The sequence below is a fragment of the Cinclus cinclus genome, chromosome 10 (assembly GCF_963662255.1).
Source record: "Cinclus cinclus chromosome 10, bCinCin1.1, whole genome shotgun sequence".
NCBI lineage: Eukaryota > Metazoa > Chordata > Aves > Passeriformes > Cinclidae > Cinclus > Cinclus cinclus.
In genome coordinates, this window is record NC_085055.1 from 15,064,654 (window position 1) to 15,080,764 (window position 16,111).

The 16,111-nt window shown below is 35.6% G+C and overlaps 1 protein-coding gene across 3 annotated transcripts in view; it reads left to right on the plus strand.

The window, feature by feature from the left end:
• The window catches only part of XRN1 (5'-3' exoribonuclease 1), a 34,784-nt gene that overhangs the window by 15,505 nt on the left and 3,168 nt on the right, over positions 1 to 16,111 (plus strand). Inside the window, exons 19-42 of one of the 3 annotated variants that reach the window (XM_062499572.1) lie at positions 270 to 373; positions 882 to 1,013; positions 2,298 to 2,460; positions 2,606 to 2,719; positions 3,194 to 3,292; positions 3,454 to 3,569; positions 4,423 to 4,569; positions 4,884 to 4,973; positions 5,922 to 6,057; positions 6,772 to 6,828; positions 7,499 to 7,631; positions 8,634 to 8,703; positions 9,734 to 9,959; positions 10,622 to 10,723; positions 11,336 to 11,431; positions 11,646 to 11,760; positions 12,260 to 12,324; positions 12,710 to 12,820; positions 13,158 to 13,283; positions 13,599 to 13,755; positions 14,142 to 14,317; positions 14,529 to 14,642; positions 14,725 to 14,836; positions 15,822 to 15,973. In XM_062499572.1, the coding sequence (XP_062355556.1) occupies positions 270 to 373; positions 882 to 1,013; positions 2,298 to 2,460; positions 2,606 to 2,719; positions 3,194 to 3,292; positions 3,454 to 3,569; positions 4,423 to 4,569; positions 4,884 to 4,973; positions 5,922 to 6,057; positions 6,772 to 6,828; positions 7,499 to 7,631; positions 8,634 to 8,703; positions 9,734 to 9,959; positions 10,622 to 10,723; positions 11,336 to 11,431; positions 11,646 to 11,760; positions 12,260 to 12,324; positions 12,710 to 12,820; positions 13,158 to 13,283; positions 13,599 to 13,755; positions 14,142 to 14,317; positions 14,529 to 14,642; positions 14,725 to 14,836; positions 15,822 to 15,973 (2,913 nt within the window). The remainder of the gene's footprint in view (positions 1 to 269; positions 374 to 881; positions 1,014 to 2,297; positions 2,461 to 2,605; positions 2,720 to 3,193; positions 3,293 to 3,453; positions 3,570 to 4,422; positions 4,570 to 4,883; positions 4,974 to 5,921; positions 6,058 to 6,771; positions 6,829 to 7,498; positions 7,632 to 8,633; positions 8,704 to 9,733; positions 9,960 to 10,621; positions 10,724 to 11,335; positions 11,432 to 11,645; positions 11,761 to 12,259; positions 12,325 to 12,709; positions 12,821 to 13,157; positions 13,284 to 13,598; positions 13,756 to 14,141; positions 14,318 to 14,528; positions 14,643 to 14,724; positions 14,837 to 15,821; positions 15,974 to 16,111) is intronic. The other 2 variants (XM_062499574.1, XM_062499575.1) reach the window with 2 other exon arrangements.

The window sequence follows — 16,111 nt, forward strand, 5'->3', positions numbered from 1 at the left end:
AAGAAGTTCTTAGCGAATCTACATGAGACATAGAAATTATCCCAGGTCTTCAAGCACCACATACAACATGTTAAGAGCCATATTTTTAAATAGGGATTATGTAGTCTGTATCAAATATATTTTATTAAAATAAAGTGAGTTTTTTATTCTGCAAGAAAATCTGTTATTTAACTACTGTAGCTTTTATTGCAAAACCAGCTTGAAAATACTGTAAAAAAATCTTTTAATATGTTAAACAATTGGTAATAAAACTTCTGGATCCTTTTCAGATGGTAGAAAACGTTGCCAGTTCGATACTCGGAAAGCGAGTTTTTGTTAACTGGCCCCACCTTGAAGAAGCCAGAGTTGTTGCTGTGTCAGATGGAGAAACCAAGTAAGAGTTACCTGATACAGTTCTTTGTTATCCTTTTGCCTTTTTCTTCAAATTCATTTTGAAAATTTCAATTTCCTAGGGGTGCATGGAAATTTTGACTTTACTGTAAAACAAAAATCAAAATAGTCAAGTTGTAACAAAGACTGCTTGGTGAACAATGTTTAACATTGTTCTGAGGTTTTGTTGCCTCTGTAGCAGTCCAGTCTTTCTACTGTTTTGCTACAGATGTTGAAGCCTGGGAGACCACCTCCTTTTGAGGGGAAAAATGCATGCAGAGAAATCCACACAGTGAACATTTCTATAAAATCCTCCTTTATAAATAGCACGTGTACTGGTATTTTTTATTAAAATCATGCTGTGTGGCCCATTGTGGAAGGGATAGAGAAAATAATGCTGCAAGTCTTCAACGTCCTTAACAAGTAATTTCTAACTATTTTGAGTTTTGCTCACAATTGGTTATGTCTAGGTTAGTCTTATTTGGCTAAATTTCCTACCTGTCATTCTCAAGGTTTTATTTGGAAGAACCACATGGCACACAGAAGCTTTACATGGGAAATGCAGTACCCCCAACTAAAGTGGCTTATGTTGGAGATAAGGAACAAAGCATGTGGGTAAAAGAAGTTCAAGGCATTTCAGAGCAGTAAGTAACTTCAAAAATTAAAGTGTAGCTTTGCATTTTATGTCTTGGCTATGTTTTGTTCCTGTATTACAGACCTAAGTAGCACAGAAGAACTGCTGCATACTTGATGATAAAGGTTAATCAAGTGTGCTGAAATTTAAAGCAACAACATAAAAGAGCTTATGTTGAAATTTCAGAATATATGGAGTTAATTTTGAGGTAACTAAAGTTAGAACCTGTTATAAAAGAACTCTCAAATGAATGAGTTTCAGTATTTATTCTCCCTCTCAATTTTCTGTTCTGGTGTTAGCAATCTTCAGTTGTAGGAAGTATGTAGAATAAAGTAATGTAGAATTTCCTTGCAACTCAAATAGCTTAGCTTTGTTAAATTGAATACAGCTCTTGTTTTTCTAGAGTGTGGGTGCTCAGTAGACTATAAATGAGTTACAGTAGTTTTGATGCCATTTTGCTGTTCCTAAAATCATGGGCCAGACACAGTTATGCAATGAAAAGGAGTCACCTTTCTAAGGATCCTTAGGTGCATGATGGAAATCCTTAGCATGCTTAGCATGCTAGATGGGAAGTGCCTGAAGATGCACCTGTAACATAAAGCACACACAATTTTTATGTGTTTAGCCAATTAGCATAACTGACCAGAAGCCCCAGTTAGAGACATAGGTGATGTGGTCATTCCCCCTCAGTTCAACCCTTTCTACCCTTTCTGAATCTGCCTCCCCCCCACCACGTCCCCATAGACAGGAGCTAAACTTTGTTTATGAAAATGTGTCTTGGAGAGCTGGTTTCAACCTTGGCTTCCCAGAGAGCCTAACCTTGGACCTCCAGCTTGGGGCTGCTGGGGAATTTATTTTGTCTTTCTGCCTAACAAAGTAGGTAAAATGCTAGCTACGAATACTGTGATAGGCTACAGAGCTACAAATGTATATGTAGGGAATATAGAGAATATATAAAAGCAAAAGGGCAAAAATTAGTTTGGCACTAATTTGGCATTTTATTATCTGTCATTTGAGCTAACTGATTTAATTACCCCTAACCCTTCCACTGTAAGGATTAAATGTGCTTAAGTTAATGCTCTGAGCTCTGTAGTGATGGCTGTGCAACAGTGGGTAAGCAATTGGTTTAGCCGTTTATTCTGGGTATTTTTTGTAAAATAACAAGAAAACTATTAGAATCCTTTTTTAAAGAGGGTTTTTTATTTTATTTACTTGTACTTCAATAAATTAATTCTACCCTCTTGGTTCGGTTCTGTTTATTGTAAGCAAGCTAAATGTTCTGCTTTGTGTTCAGGTACCAGAGAAGGAAAGGAATAATTATTCATGAAACATCAGTAGTTGTATATGCTCAGTTACTCACTGGTAACAGATATCAACTAAACCAAAGTGGAGAAGTTTATTTGGAGAAGCAGTGGTCTAAACAAGTTCTTCCTTTTGTTTACCAAACAGTTGTCAAGGTAAATATACAAGTTCAGTACCTTTTCTGAATTATTTCAGACTCTGACTATATTTTAAACTAAGTGTCTGTTTAGACTATTTTTAAAATTATTTTGCTGGAACTGAATGTTATTTAAGATTGTCACTATTGTCTTTTTCATGTAGGATATCAAAGCCTTTGACTCTCGTTTTTCAAACATCAAAACTTTGGATGATTTGTTTCCTCCTGGAAGTACAGCCTTCATGCTGGGATCTCCGTACTACGGCTGCATGGGAGAAGTTAGTTCCAGTAATTTCATAATTTTTCCCTGCAGATTTTTTCTTTTTGAAAACCTAAAATAATCTAAGATGTTGTGTGACAGTAGTGGCCATTTGCTAACTAAAATTTTTAATCTAGGATTCCCTGGTGGTTTAGTCTGAGAAAGAGAGGGATCTTCTGTTTTCCCTTGTTGCTTGTGTAAGAGGAAAAAGCAAAACTTGAATGCAGGATTATTTTTATTAGCTCTTTGGGGTAATACATAGAGTTCCCTTTTGTGTTATTTTCAGTCACAAATTCCTTTGATTTAATGCTGACTGATTGGCTCTGTGAGGAAGCAAGGTACGGGTCAAGGCAAGGTGATGAATCCCAAAGCATTTCTGTGCATACTACAGCAAAATTGTTGATAAAGTAGAGCATGAGGTCTGTTATCCAAAGACTGCTGTTTTTAAATAGCACTTTTATAGCACTTTTAACCAGTTGTGTTTCTCTCCAAGGTTCAGGATTCACATGATGTGATCTCAGAAGGTAGAATCCGGGTAGTTTTTAATATTCCATGTGAACCCCAGCTTGATACTTTAATCCAGAACCAGCATGTGAGTGCTTCTGCTTTTCTAGTAAAAACTTAATGTATCAAATAGATTTTTTTCAGTGGTAAATGTCTTTAAGGGATGTTTCCATGTAATTCATTAGCCCTTTGTATAAAAATCCTTATCCTTTAGGCATTGCCAATATGTTTTGTTTGTTTGTTTTAAAGAAATATTCTGTGAAATACAATCCTGCATATATTTTGGCCAGCCGTCTTGGAGTAAGTGGATATCTTGTCTCCAGATTTACAGGGAGTATCTTTATTGGAAGAGGATCAAAGAAGAAGTAAGTTCTCTTTGTGAATTTTGACCATAGAGAAACTTCTAAATTCTGCTATAACTATAGAAATTTTGCTGGTTTTAACTGCTGTTTTTATTAAGTGTGCACTCTTTTGTGTTTTGAAGCTTTCTTTGAAGTATATTTGCTGTAAACTAAGTTGATAGGCAGTGCTTTTTTTCTGTCAGAAGCATGTTTTACATCTTTGTTTACTGGACAGTTCTGTATGCTTTCATATTGTAGACAGACATAAAATTGACTTTCCTGGTTAGCTGTTTGAAAAATTGAATTAGAAGTTTAAACTGACTTTGCCATACCGAGAATAAAAAAGTGGAATCAGGATCTAATTTCATTGTACTTATTACTGCTGCTAGAAAGGGAGATTAACTGTACCTGTAGCTTCTTTTCAGGACTAGTTAAGCCTGCACAAAATACATAAGGGAGGCAATCCATGTAGTCCTTTGAATGTTAAAATTGTAGTTCCTCTCTAGAGATATGGTTGATGCCTTACTGTATTCTTGTGATCTAATTCGTTGTTGATGGATTGTTCAAGGACATCCTTCTGCACCTTGGTCAATGCCAGGGGTTGACTGCAGTTGATTAGATCTCAATTAAGGAAGTAATGTAAAATATTTCCTACCCTCCTTTGCAATGAATTAGAGATACACAAGTGGAAAGCTACCATAGCACAGCTTTTGGCCTGTGACATTTATAGCTGACACAATGTTAACAAATAAACAATACAACTAATTTAATTTTTCTGTGGTTTAAGGCCAAGAATGTATCTTTGAGGGGTTTTTTTTTAATGTATGTGAACACACACACATATTATTGCAAGTTAATAAATTTTTCTTATTCCCAGTCCTCATGGTGATCACAAAGCAAATGTGGGGCTAAACCTGAAGTTCAACAAGAAAAATGAAGAAGTTCCTGGCTATACTAAGAAAGTTGGAAATGAATGGATGTATTCTTCTGCAGTAGAACAACTGCTTGCTGAATATTTAGAAAGGTAAATTATTGGATAGAAGCTTCATCTAAATTACCCATATTTTGTGTCAGTTGTTGGAATTTGTCCTCTGGTCACAGATCTTCTGAGAATGATGAGTTTGTTTCTTTTATTCCACTGTTCTGTTTTGGGATAGAGTAATTTTGTTAGCAGCTTGCCTTTGCAAAATTATCAGTGTGAAACTAAATTAAGTAAAAAATAACCCATCTGGGCTTCACAACTTTTGAAGCCCACCAGACTTCATTTTGAAGGAGCTTTTTTGTGCTGTATGCTGATCTGAAACTAAAGTTATTTTCCATGTATTTGGGGGGTTTTAGGGTGCCTGAACTATTTAATTATGTAGCCAAGAACAGCCAGGAAGATATCTGCTACGAAGATGACATTTGGCCTGGAGAGGATGAGAATGGGTAAGCCACGGTCCTTATCTCTTTTCTGCAATTAGGAGAATAGAGACTGACAATTGTGAAATTGGTAATGAGTGCACAGTGGCTGCTGTGTAAGTGAAGCCTTGCTGTTCCTGCAGCAGCCTGATTGTTCAGTGATAGCTGAAAACATTATTTGAATGCTGGACTTTTCAGTTGTGGAGTCCAAGTTTCTGCCAGACTTAACCTTAAGTCCAGTAAATGAGAAATACCATTTTCAGTGCTATTTTGTAATTCTTGCTTTTAAAATAGCCTTCTGTAAGCATAGCTATGACTAGTCATAAATAAATAATAAAAAAAACCCCAGTAATTGTGGTAATTGTCTAAAATCACTTGGAATTTGAAAAATAAGTCCTACAGATTTGGAAATATTTTGCACGTTTTTAGTATGAATTTACATGGGAGAAAAATAGCAACCTTGGTTCCAGACACAGTATGATTGCTTGAAACAGCTTTAGTTATTAGACAATAAACCAAATCCATGGGTTTCAGTCAGTAAATCTGCAGGACTCCTACCTAGTGATACACCAGCGTGGGATTCCTCTCACAGAAGAGTCTCAGATTATTTCTCCACTTTACCAGAGTCTTGCCCTGTGAAGTTCTTCCTTCCTGTGTTGAGAGAAACAGCTGGTCACAGAACCAGTAATGACATCTGGACACAGTTTCGTTGGATGCAAACTTCATTTGCTGAATATGAATCCATTTAATAATTTTTTTTTCTTGAAACAAAACTTTAGGTTATGGTTTTGAAACAGTACTGTATAATTCTAACTTTTCTTAAACCATACAGAACCTTTAGATTCTGTTATTTATGAATATATATATATAATTGGTATGCCTGTATGATAATACTTGACTGATTAGATTAGGGAACATGGTAAAATGCCTGGTTTATGCAGTTAAAAGCTTTCATTTATGCCATTTTTTATTCAGAGCTGAGAAAGTGCAAGAAATTGTTGCCTGGTTAAAAGCACATCCTGTGTCTGCTTTGTCCCGCTCATCTTGTGACTTGCAAATTTTGGATGCAGCCATTGTTGAGAAAATTGAAGAAGAAATAGAGAAATGCAAGGTACAGAGCTTGGTGTCATTGTGAGCAGGGGTAAACCAAAAAGCAGTGCTCATTATTTTTGAAGTTCTGAAGTTTAAATAAGACAATTGAAGATTACTTGCCATTCCAAAGAAGAGGAACACAGAATATAATGTAAAATCTGGATTTGTAATATGGATTATCCCAGAAATTCAGAAGAGCTCATTATTAATCTTTTTAAGAGATTCACTCTTTCAGGGGTGATTTATCAGCAGTGGGACATACTCTGAGCTGTGCCTTTTGGTGGTTTTTTAAAGGAACAGGTATCAGTATATATTGAAAAATACTAATGCGTTCTTTTTACGTGCAATCCCAGCTGTTCTCCCCTTGCAGTTTCTCTTTGGTCTGCAGAAAATGAAAAGGTTATTTTCTGAAGGCTACAGATGAAAAAGTGGAAGTAAAAGCTAACGACAAAACCGAATGAAATAATGGGCTGATTTTTTTTTTTTTTAAACTGACTTGCAAGGACATCTTAAAAAAATTGGTGTGAAATCTGGAATTAGACAACTAATGGTTAGGTATGAAATCCAACATGTTTTAAATACTAGGCTTATTCTAAAGTCTTCATTAAAGCTCTATACCATTATCTAAAAGAAACTAAAGAATTCTACATGATCTTTTCAGGAGTTTTGTTTTACCTATTCCAGTGCTTGTTCCTACACTGGTTTGTAAAGACTTTCTGTTCCTTTCCTTTAGCAGAGGAAGAGCAACAAGAAGGTGCGAGTAACTGTGAAACCCCATTTGCTGTACAGAGTAAGTGATGTGAATGGGTTGGGGGGGAGGGTTAAGTTGTCCAGATCATATTTATTTTACATAAGCTTACCACCTTTAGGAGAATGGAATTTCATGACAGTATTTATGAAAGGAAATATTTTGTTATGCCTTCTAGAAAATAATTTTGAAAACAGTAGTCTGTTTCTACAAGAAGAGAGAATTTATTCTAACTACTAACTTTGTCATGTCAGGCACTGACTTTGTGGGTTTTTTCTACCTTCTGTCCTTTATGCTTCTTACTGGCTCTATAATGAAGGCAAAACAGAATTTGCTTTCTGCTGTCTCTTTTCCCATGTTTTACTTTTTATTTAGTTCTTCACTGAGGACCAAATGCTCATCTTGCCTATGTTACTGATATAGGCAGGTTACTCATGTTTTGGTTCTGTCTGAATTGATCCTCTTGATCAACTAGTGTACAGCACATTTTCAGTCAGAAGCAGTCAGTGAGAGAGTTGCAAGGGTGAAAAAAGAACATTTGCTTTGAATCTGGAGAGGGAAGGTTTTTATTTTTTAGGGGGCTGGTTTCTATGTTTTTTTTCTTCCCCAGAAAGCTTACTTTATAGTGTGTCTCAGATGCTGTTATAAATGCATTTTTATTGTACTCTTTATTGTTTTGCACACATTAACACAGTCTTTTGGTTACTGTCAGCCATTAGAGCAGCAGAAGGGGGTTGTTCCAGACAGAGATGCAGAGTACAGGCTGTTTGACCGTGTTGTCAATGTCAGAGAGAACTTCTCTGTTCCTGTTGGTCTACGAGGCACCATTATTGGAATTAAAGGAGGTAATATTTTCTTCATGGTTATAGCTCTATAACAGTTCAGCTAATAATATGAATGTAGGATTCAGGATAGTATTTTGTGTAATGACATATTTCTCACTGTGAAGTATATGCAACTTGAAGTCATTGATGACAGATTTACTGTTTTGAATCAAACCTGCAAGTCTTCTATTTTAATTTCATGTGTTACATAGCTGTTACTTGAATAAGAAATTACTTACCCTATGTTTGTTCCGATATGAATTAGAAATTACTCTTAGTTTCTTATTATGAAGAAGGCAGATCAGAAAAGAAACAAAATATGGGCAAAGTTAAGTGAAGTAGACATAAAACCAAGTATTAGCCTTAATATTTATATTGAACATAAAACTTCATCAAGTATGATATCTTAAATAGTTTTACTTAGAAGTTGTATTTTTATTCTGTGATATTCCATTTCCATTAATTGGCATGGATTTGTACCTTGTTTGACAAGAAGATAACCAGTAAGTCTATTTTAAGAAGGATTTATTGAGCCCCACAGAGTGTAGCAGTTTGAGGTTGAGTACTACAAATAGTTTTCTTACCTGCCATTTCAGTAGTTGCTTTCTCATTCACTTTGCATCTAGCAGAATCTCAAATAGATTAGATTTGGGTGCAGCTTTTTAAAACAATATTATTTTCTCCATAGTTCTTAGATACTACTCTAATTTTAAAGGTGCATTAGTCTATTATTATGCAAGAAGTTCGTATTAACTTCTTAGTTAGTATTAAAGTTAGTTATTAAAGCTGTTGGTTTCTGACTTCCCAAATGTAGAAGTGGTTTGCCTCTCTTTTCTGCCAGTTTCTGGCAGAAATTATTACTGCCAGAAATTACTCAGAAATTATTGGGGAGGGGGGGGGGGAGGAATCTGTTGTTCATTTTTGGTCTTTTCATTATTTATTGTATAACTACTATAGATAGATATTTACATAATATAGATAGAAGTAACTGTATAGGATGATGTTTTACTTTATTTTCTATAGCTACTAGAGAAACAGATGTGCTCTTTGAAGTTTTGTTTGATGAAGAATTCCTTGGAGGCCTCACTATAAGGTTTGTGTGGGGGAGTTCAGAGGTGCTATTGGTATAGAAGGCACGAAATCGTTACGTTTGGTTTGGTTGAGTATTTTTAATGCTTCTTCTCAAAACTTTGTTTCTTGGTAATGTTGGTCAGTTTTTATTTCTTGTGTGTCTCTTGGCTCTCTTTGAGTAGTGATAATTTTTGTGAAGCATGTTATGTTGTGGAAATGCTCTTTAGGCTTTTTTAGTGTAGAAACTTGTGACTTGAAGAAAGCAAGTATGAACCAGCAGAATAAAGCACTAGATCCAAATATCTTTCTAAATAATTATGTAGAAAATAGGTCCTTATCTGTATGTATTCAACATGTGGATTAAAATCCAACTAGAAGTTCCTCAGGAGAAGGGATTCTGAACTCAATAGTTGATACTTAAACACTAAATTCTACCATTAAAAACCTGAACTGTTCTTCAGGAGATGGAGGTGCTTTTGTTTTTAGAAGTGTGGTAACTCTTCTGTATTGAAGTAAACACCTAAACTTCTAAGTGCTCAGATATACCCAGCAGGCTTCATTTCACTGTTTTTACCTACAATAAGGTTTTAATGATGGAATTTGAAAGAGATTCTTCCCTACTACCTGCATTCAGCGATCACAGCCCTTGCATGTCCTGTAACACAGATAATACTCAGTGTTCAGAAATGCTGCTTAACTTCAAATTGTAATTCTGCTACTGAACCTGAAACTTAGTTTTCATTTCTGAAAAATAAAAGAATATTGTTTTCTGGTTCTTTTACAGAAATATTTACTACAGAACTGTGCTATAACAATTCACTCATCTTAAAAATTTCTTTAAGCTCGGCACTGAAAGGTACAATATAAACTGAGAGTAGTGCTAATTACTGTTTGACAGCCAGAGGGCAAAGGGGAGCTGGGGGTTTCAGGTTGTCTGCAATGCTGCTAGATTTCAATATTGCATAGTTTTCAGCCTCTGTTCAAACTGGAGTCATTGTCTTTTGGCAACAATTAAACTGCATGAAACAACTGTGGAATTCACTTTTCTCAAGGTGCTCGCCTGCCAGAGGTTATCGCCTGCCCTCAAGTGCCTTAATTAACCTGTCTCATGGTAGTCGGTCAGAAATGGGAAATCAAAAGCTGATGGCCATAGTTAAACCTCAGCCAGCAGTGAATAACTACAACTCATATGCATCTGATCTGTCATCTGTATGCTCACAAAAAGTGCATCTGGGAGGCCTCAACCATTCTCCTCGCTCCCTTTTTGTTCCTACTCAAGTAAGACTTTTCTCACATTTGTACAAAAATGTTTCTCTCTAAAGTCTGAAATACTGACATGGTTATCTTCATTGGTCCAAATAAAATTTAGTTTTTATATCAATATATTAGAAGTAGAATCATTCTTATGCTGGAGAAATTAATTCATCTGGTAATGGAAAAGGACTAAAATTTCCTTATTGACAGTGGTTTTGCTCTGAGTAACTCCAGTTGCTTTTCTGAGAGACAGATACTTAGTTCAGAGCAGTGACACCGTATTTGGTGTCAACAAATAGTGTGTTTGGACAGAGATGCAATTATTTCCTTAAAGCTTGAATCTAGTTACTGCTTCCTTTATAGGCTGTTTGTCCTTGCTTAGAAAGGAAAGACATGATTTCCCTATCCCTGAGTTTTGCTTCTTAGTTATAATTTACTTTGACAGTACAATAAAGGAGGACAAATTACAAGTGAATTGAGTTTCTTGGTGGTTTAATAACACTATTGTTTTAACAAGAGATTTCTTTAAAGAAACTTACCTTAATTAGTAACTTCATGTTGCTATAAGTGTGTTTGAAAACAGTCGTCTCATTTTTTCAAGTCTATACAAGAAAAAGTATTTTGCAAAAGAGAATGTATGACAGTGAAACACTGTTGATGTCTTTTTTTCTCTCTCAATGATTTAGCAACTGAATGGAAGACAGCATTACAATCTCAGGGCTGAAAATCAGGGCAACTCTAACTCACCCCAGAAAGGATCATTTCTGAGTGGCAATCAGAAAAATAAAGTGAGTGTTGGGATTCATTTAGTATCGGACTCAAATGTCTCTGTTTTGGATGGGTGTCATATTCTCATGATTAATAAATTGCTTTGTTGTAGTACATCAGACGTTTTAGTTCAGATACAGACTGGAGCAGAACTGCTCTCAGATATTGAATTAATATAGTACCCTGTGTTATCCTTGTTCAGATATTAGATTTTTCTAAGTGTTTTTTGTCTAGCTGAGCTTCAATTCTGCAGTAACATACCTGTAATGTAATGAAGTAATTGAGCCTTGTTGGCAAGGCCTTACAAATAAATCATTAATAAAATCTAAGAATGCTCCCAATATGAAAGCATGCTTTTCAAATCATTCTGAACTGCTATCTGAGTTTCATTATACTTAATCATCAAACTAAGCTTATTTCAGTTTAGTAGTGATTCTTTGTAAAAAATGAAACTGCAGTCCTCTACAACAGCTTGCTTCATAATTAACTACCTCTAACTTGTGTCAGTATGAAAATATCTGTCATCTGAGGACTGATAAACTTGAACCTTATGATTTCTGGAATGTCTTGGTATATACTTAGCTGTTGAAAATTTGAGTTTGTTAGGGGTCTTGTTTTTTTTATTTTGTCAGGCACAGAGTAAGCAAGATGATGAATTCTGCAGCATATGGCAGTCATTGCAGAGTTCTGGGAAGTCTCATCACATTCAACAAAACATGCATGAGAAGGTTTGTATAGAAACTTTAAACAGATCTCTGCATTCAAAATATGAAGGTACTTAATTTCATTCGTCAGTTCATTGTATCAGAAAACTTCATGTTACAAATAAATCCTCTGGATGAAAGAGTATGCATAGCTCTGGAAAGGGGTTATCATAGGGTTCTGCTATGTAAATAATAGATACCCAGTTTTCTGGTTAAGCTTTGATGTTTGAAACCCTAGGGTGCAGTTCTACCTCAGGAAATCAAGCTGGGAGCTGGCCATCAGCTTTATAAGCCAGGCTTCAATGACAGCAGCTTTAAATGTCAGCAAAGAAAACAGGAGCCTTATAAAAAATGTAAGTACTATAATTAGAAACTTTGTATAGGGGAAGTACTTGCTTTATCTGACCTTCATTGAAATGTCTGATGAGCTTTTTGGCTTTTCATGGTTATTGACAGTAAATAGTTTGTTACAGTTTTATAAGCACTACATTGCACTTACTGTCAAATAATGTCCCTGGTGTGCATATTAGATTGTTCCACACTTAATCCTGAACCTTCTAGGCGAGTTGTTCTGTATTCTGTTGACTTGCTACCCATCTAATATAAAAACCAAAAAAACCCCACACTTGTCTTTGAAAATCTGCTTGTGATCATATTTGTAGAATAAAAAATTAGATATATTATTGAATAGACTTCACTTTATACTAAATGACCCATGAAGTAAGAATTAAACATTTGATAAAACCATTCAAATTAATGAAACTCTGTGTATTTGTATAGAGTTACGAATTGTTTTGAGTCTTGAATGTTACAGTTTTTAAGAGCATTTCAAAAGAATGCATTCTTTTGTAGTTAAAGAAGATTCCAAAATTACAAGAGGTGAAAGTCAACCACATAATAAAATGTCAAACCAGCAGGTAATTTTGTCTGTACTGAGTAAATTTATTATTTTCATTTTACTCTGATGTGATTTATCATTTTAAAGATTTGTCTTTAACTGGCATCTTAGTTGATTCTTTTAGTTGGTAAATTTATTTTGGAGATTTTTTTTTTCATTAGAGGTTTATAGACAGAATATAAGAGAGTGTGTTTAAAATGTATGATGCTACCAAACAACTTTCCTGTTCCTCTTAGACTGTAAAAGCTACACTGTAAAGGGAAAACACAAATGCAAGGTGTTCAATAAGCTGAAATCCTCTAAGAATATTAGCTTGTGAAAGCTCTTTGCAGATGCATTTCTAATATGATTGTGTTATAATGAGTAATAGAGTATTCATTAATAATTGCTGCAATTTATTTCAGAATTTTGCAGGTGTGAATAAGTACAATGTTAAGCTTTTGAAGAGGAATGGAAGTCCCAACATGCCTGTAATTCAGAAGGCTGCAGTTGATGGTCCCTGCACAGGTGGAAAGGTAGGATTTAAGGAGTTGACTGTCTTGTGCTCTTTGAGCAACTTGTTCCAGCTGTTCCTGACTACTTGTGTGCAAATTCATGTTTAAAAAATACAACAAACCTGTGTAACTCTCATTGTTCTTTAAATCAGTTCTCTCATGGTCAATACTTGCATATTTTAACATGCAGAACTTGATGCAGTCTCCGGATATCCGTTCACATTCTGAACAGACATGACTGTGACCTGCCTAAGCTAAGAGAAGAAAAATCTGAATAAGAATAAAATAAACCTCAGATTCATACACCCTTCCTCTTGCATCTGCTTGTTGATGTACCTTTTTTCTTCTTTTATTTAAGAAGGACAATGAATTGGAAAGCCTTCTAGCTTCTTTGAAAATTTCCAAAGAAAATGAAGTTCAGACTTATTCCAAAGAAGCAAGAGCTACAAGCGAGGAACATCTGTCACCACAGTCATTTGCTATGGTCTGTATACTGCAGGAATCTTTACTTGCAGTTTAGCATCTGCTATCTTAGCATCAATGCTTCTATTTAAAGAATCTCCATGAAACCTCATACTGCATTTTAGAATGTAGTAATGATTTTTTAATTAGCTAGTCTCAAAGAAAATTAGCAAACTCCTTTGTTTATGATAAGAAGCTGTTACCTTTTCTTTGGTAAACTTTAAGTGATTGGAAAATGAAAAGTCGGATTCTGTTGCCAGTTATGATAATCAGTGTTAAGAGGGTCATGTTATCTGAATGCCAGCATGTTCCTGAGTGGTTTATTTTATTTTTAAAGAAAGGAACACAGATGCTCAAAGAGATTTTGAAGATAGATGGCTCAGATCTACAAACAAGGAATGAAGTGAAATCACAAGTTAATGATGTTCCTGCTCCCTCTGGTAGACAGGATTGCCATGGAGCTGCTGTGCAATACAGACCAACAAAAAAAATGGGTATGTTTAACCATCAGCTCATAATTCAGAGCTTCACCTTGTAGTGACATTTTAGAACACAGTTTCAGCAGTGATAAACACTGTTTATCAAAATATAGTAATAGAATTTCCATCTTTTTTTAGTTCTACTTCTATATTTGGATCTAAAACTCTCTTCAGATATAGTCTCTTGGGTTTTTTTAACGATGTGAAAATACCAGGAAAAAAAATCAGTTTGAGTGTTGTTGTTGGGCTTTTTTGGTGGGTTTTTTTTTGGTGGTTGTTGTTGTTTTTGTTTTTTGGGGGGTATTTTTGGGCTGGTTTTTTTTTTAATAATAACTAAGTTGCCATCCTTTTAGTGAAGGAAATAATGGTTATATAGCTCTCTTTTTTTCCCCTTTTGTTAGCTGCTTATATGAACAAGCATAGCCCTGGAGGCCCCCAGAACACACCAGTGATAGAAACTGGAGGTCACCCTTTCGCTTGTCCACAGCCTGCACTGTCTACTGTTTCTGAGCTTTCTCGTATTTGTTCTCTTCTTGGGATGTCGCAACCAGATTTCTCTTTCCTAAAAACGCCACAGGTAAAATGATTTTTCTACAAAAGTACAGCTTCTCAACTTTCTATCAACTGCTGTGTATTAAATATTTGGACTGACCACTGAAATCTCTCTGAAAGTAAACCTTAGCTCCCTTTGTTGCCGTTCTTTAAAACAAACCAACAAATCTCTGTTTCTGTCTCACAGTTTGTTATCAATACAAATTCCCTCAAAAATCTTTTCTCTTTTTTTCTAGACCATGACAGTTTGCCACATAAAGCTGTCAAATGGTTTATTGGTTCACGGACCGCAGTGTCATTCTGAAGCTGAAGCAAAGGAGAAAGCTGCGCTTTTTGCTTTACAGCGCTTGGTGAGGATGTAAAAATAATCTCTTCAAATCTTTGTCTCTGTGCACTGCATCTGTTGGTAAACCTCACTTTCCTTCTTCATAGGGTTCTGTAGGAGTAAACTTTGCTTCACCTCCGCCAGTGTTTCCAAATTACCAACCCCTAGGAGTTCCTGTACCACCTGGATCGATTCCTCCAGTATTTGCACAGCCCCCTGGTAGGTGTTTGACTAGTACACATTTCAGATAATATCATGATACCCTCTAATTGTGGTGGTTCTTTATAGGAAAAATAATGCTTTCCAGAAAGCTCCATTTTTTGGTCTTCATGTGTGTACGTGTATGTCTGAACAGTTTTGCAAACAGTTCATGACCATCCTTGCCAATGTGCAGATTAATTTAGTATAAAGAATCAACTCTATTAATTATTTCTTTTCCTCAGGAATGTATTTATCCATTCAGTCTTAGGTGCTTTTTCCATGTTTTTTCCTTCAAAACAACAGTGATTATTTGAAAACAGGTAGTCCCTGTCCAGAATTTGTAAGAAACATCTTCCTTGATTTTTTACCTGGATTTTCCCCCATCCTATATAGTTAGTGCTTCTCCATGCAATATTGTTTTTGTCAATAACCAACTTTCACTGAAGTGCTACATCACAATCCTCTTGTACACTGCCAAACATGAGCATTGTAAGTAACCCCCCCCAAAAATTGCTTAAAGTCCTGGCACCATTTTTGGCTCCCAGTTGTTTTGTAGTCTACTGAAGTTCCCATACCACAGCTAGGAATTCATGAGTCAGGACTGTTGTAGCATCCTAGAAACTCATACAGCTGCTACATCTCTTTTCCATGGGGTTTCTCTGTTGCTGTGTTCCAAAGTGATGGCCTAAACTTGCAGCTTTCTGCTATTACAGTTGGCTCAGCTGAGGATATGGAGATCCCATATTATGTACACTCTGGAATGCAGATGCCATGACTTTAGTGCTCTTAATTGTGTTGTTATCTAGTGTAGTTCTGTTTGTTTGGGGGCTTTTGATGATAAATAAATGCTTGGCTATTTTGAAGTAAATATGAAGTCTGTGAGGCTTTGCTGGAAAGATAAACAACATGCAGACAGATGTAGCTGAAGAAGTCCTGGGCTTTTGGGGAGTTTGTATCTTCTTTTTTTTGAGGAAAGAGAGCTAAAAGTTTCTTATTTTCATAGCTAATATGATGCCTCCATCATCCCACATGTTTGGTCCAGTGTCCTGGGGAACTCCTGTGCCTAAGCATTATTACCCTGGCTCCTATCCAGGAAATGTGTCTCTTGGAGGAACTATACCAGTTGGTTCTCACAACCAGTTTATACCTCTGCAGGTAAAAGCAACATGTTTGTCTTAATTAATATTGTATTTTTTGTAAAAAATGTGACTACAAGATTAATACAACACCCCTATTGTGAAGTACTATTTAGTATTAGAAAACTATTGTTAAGTATGCATGTTTTCTGAAAGT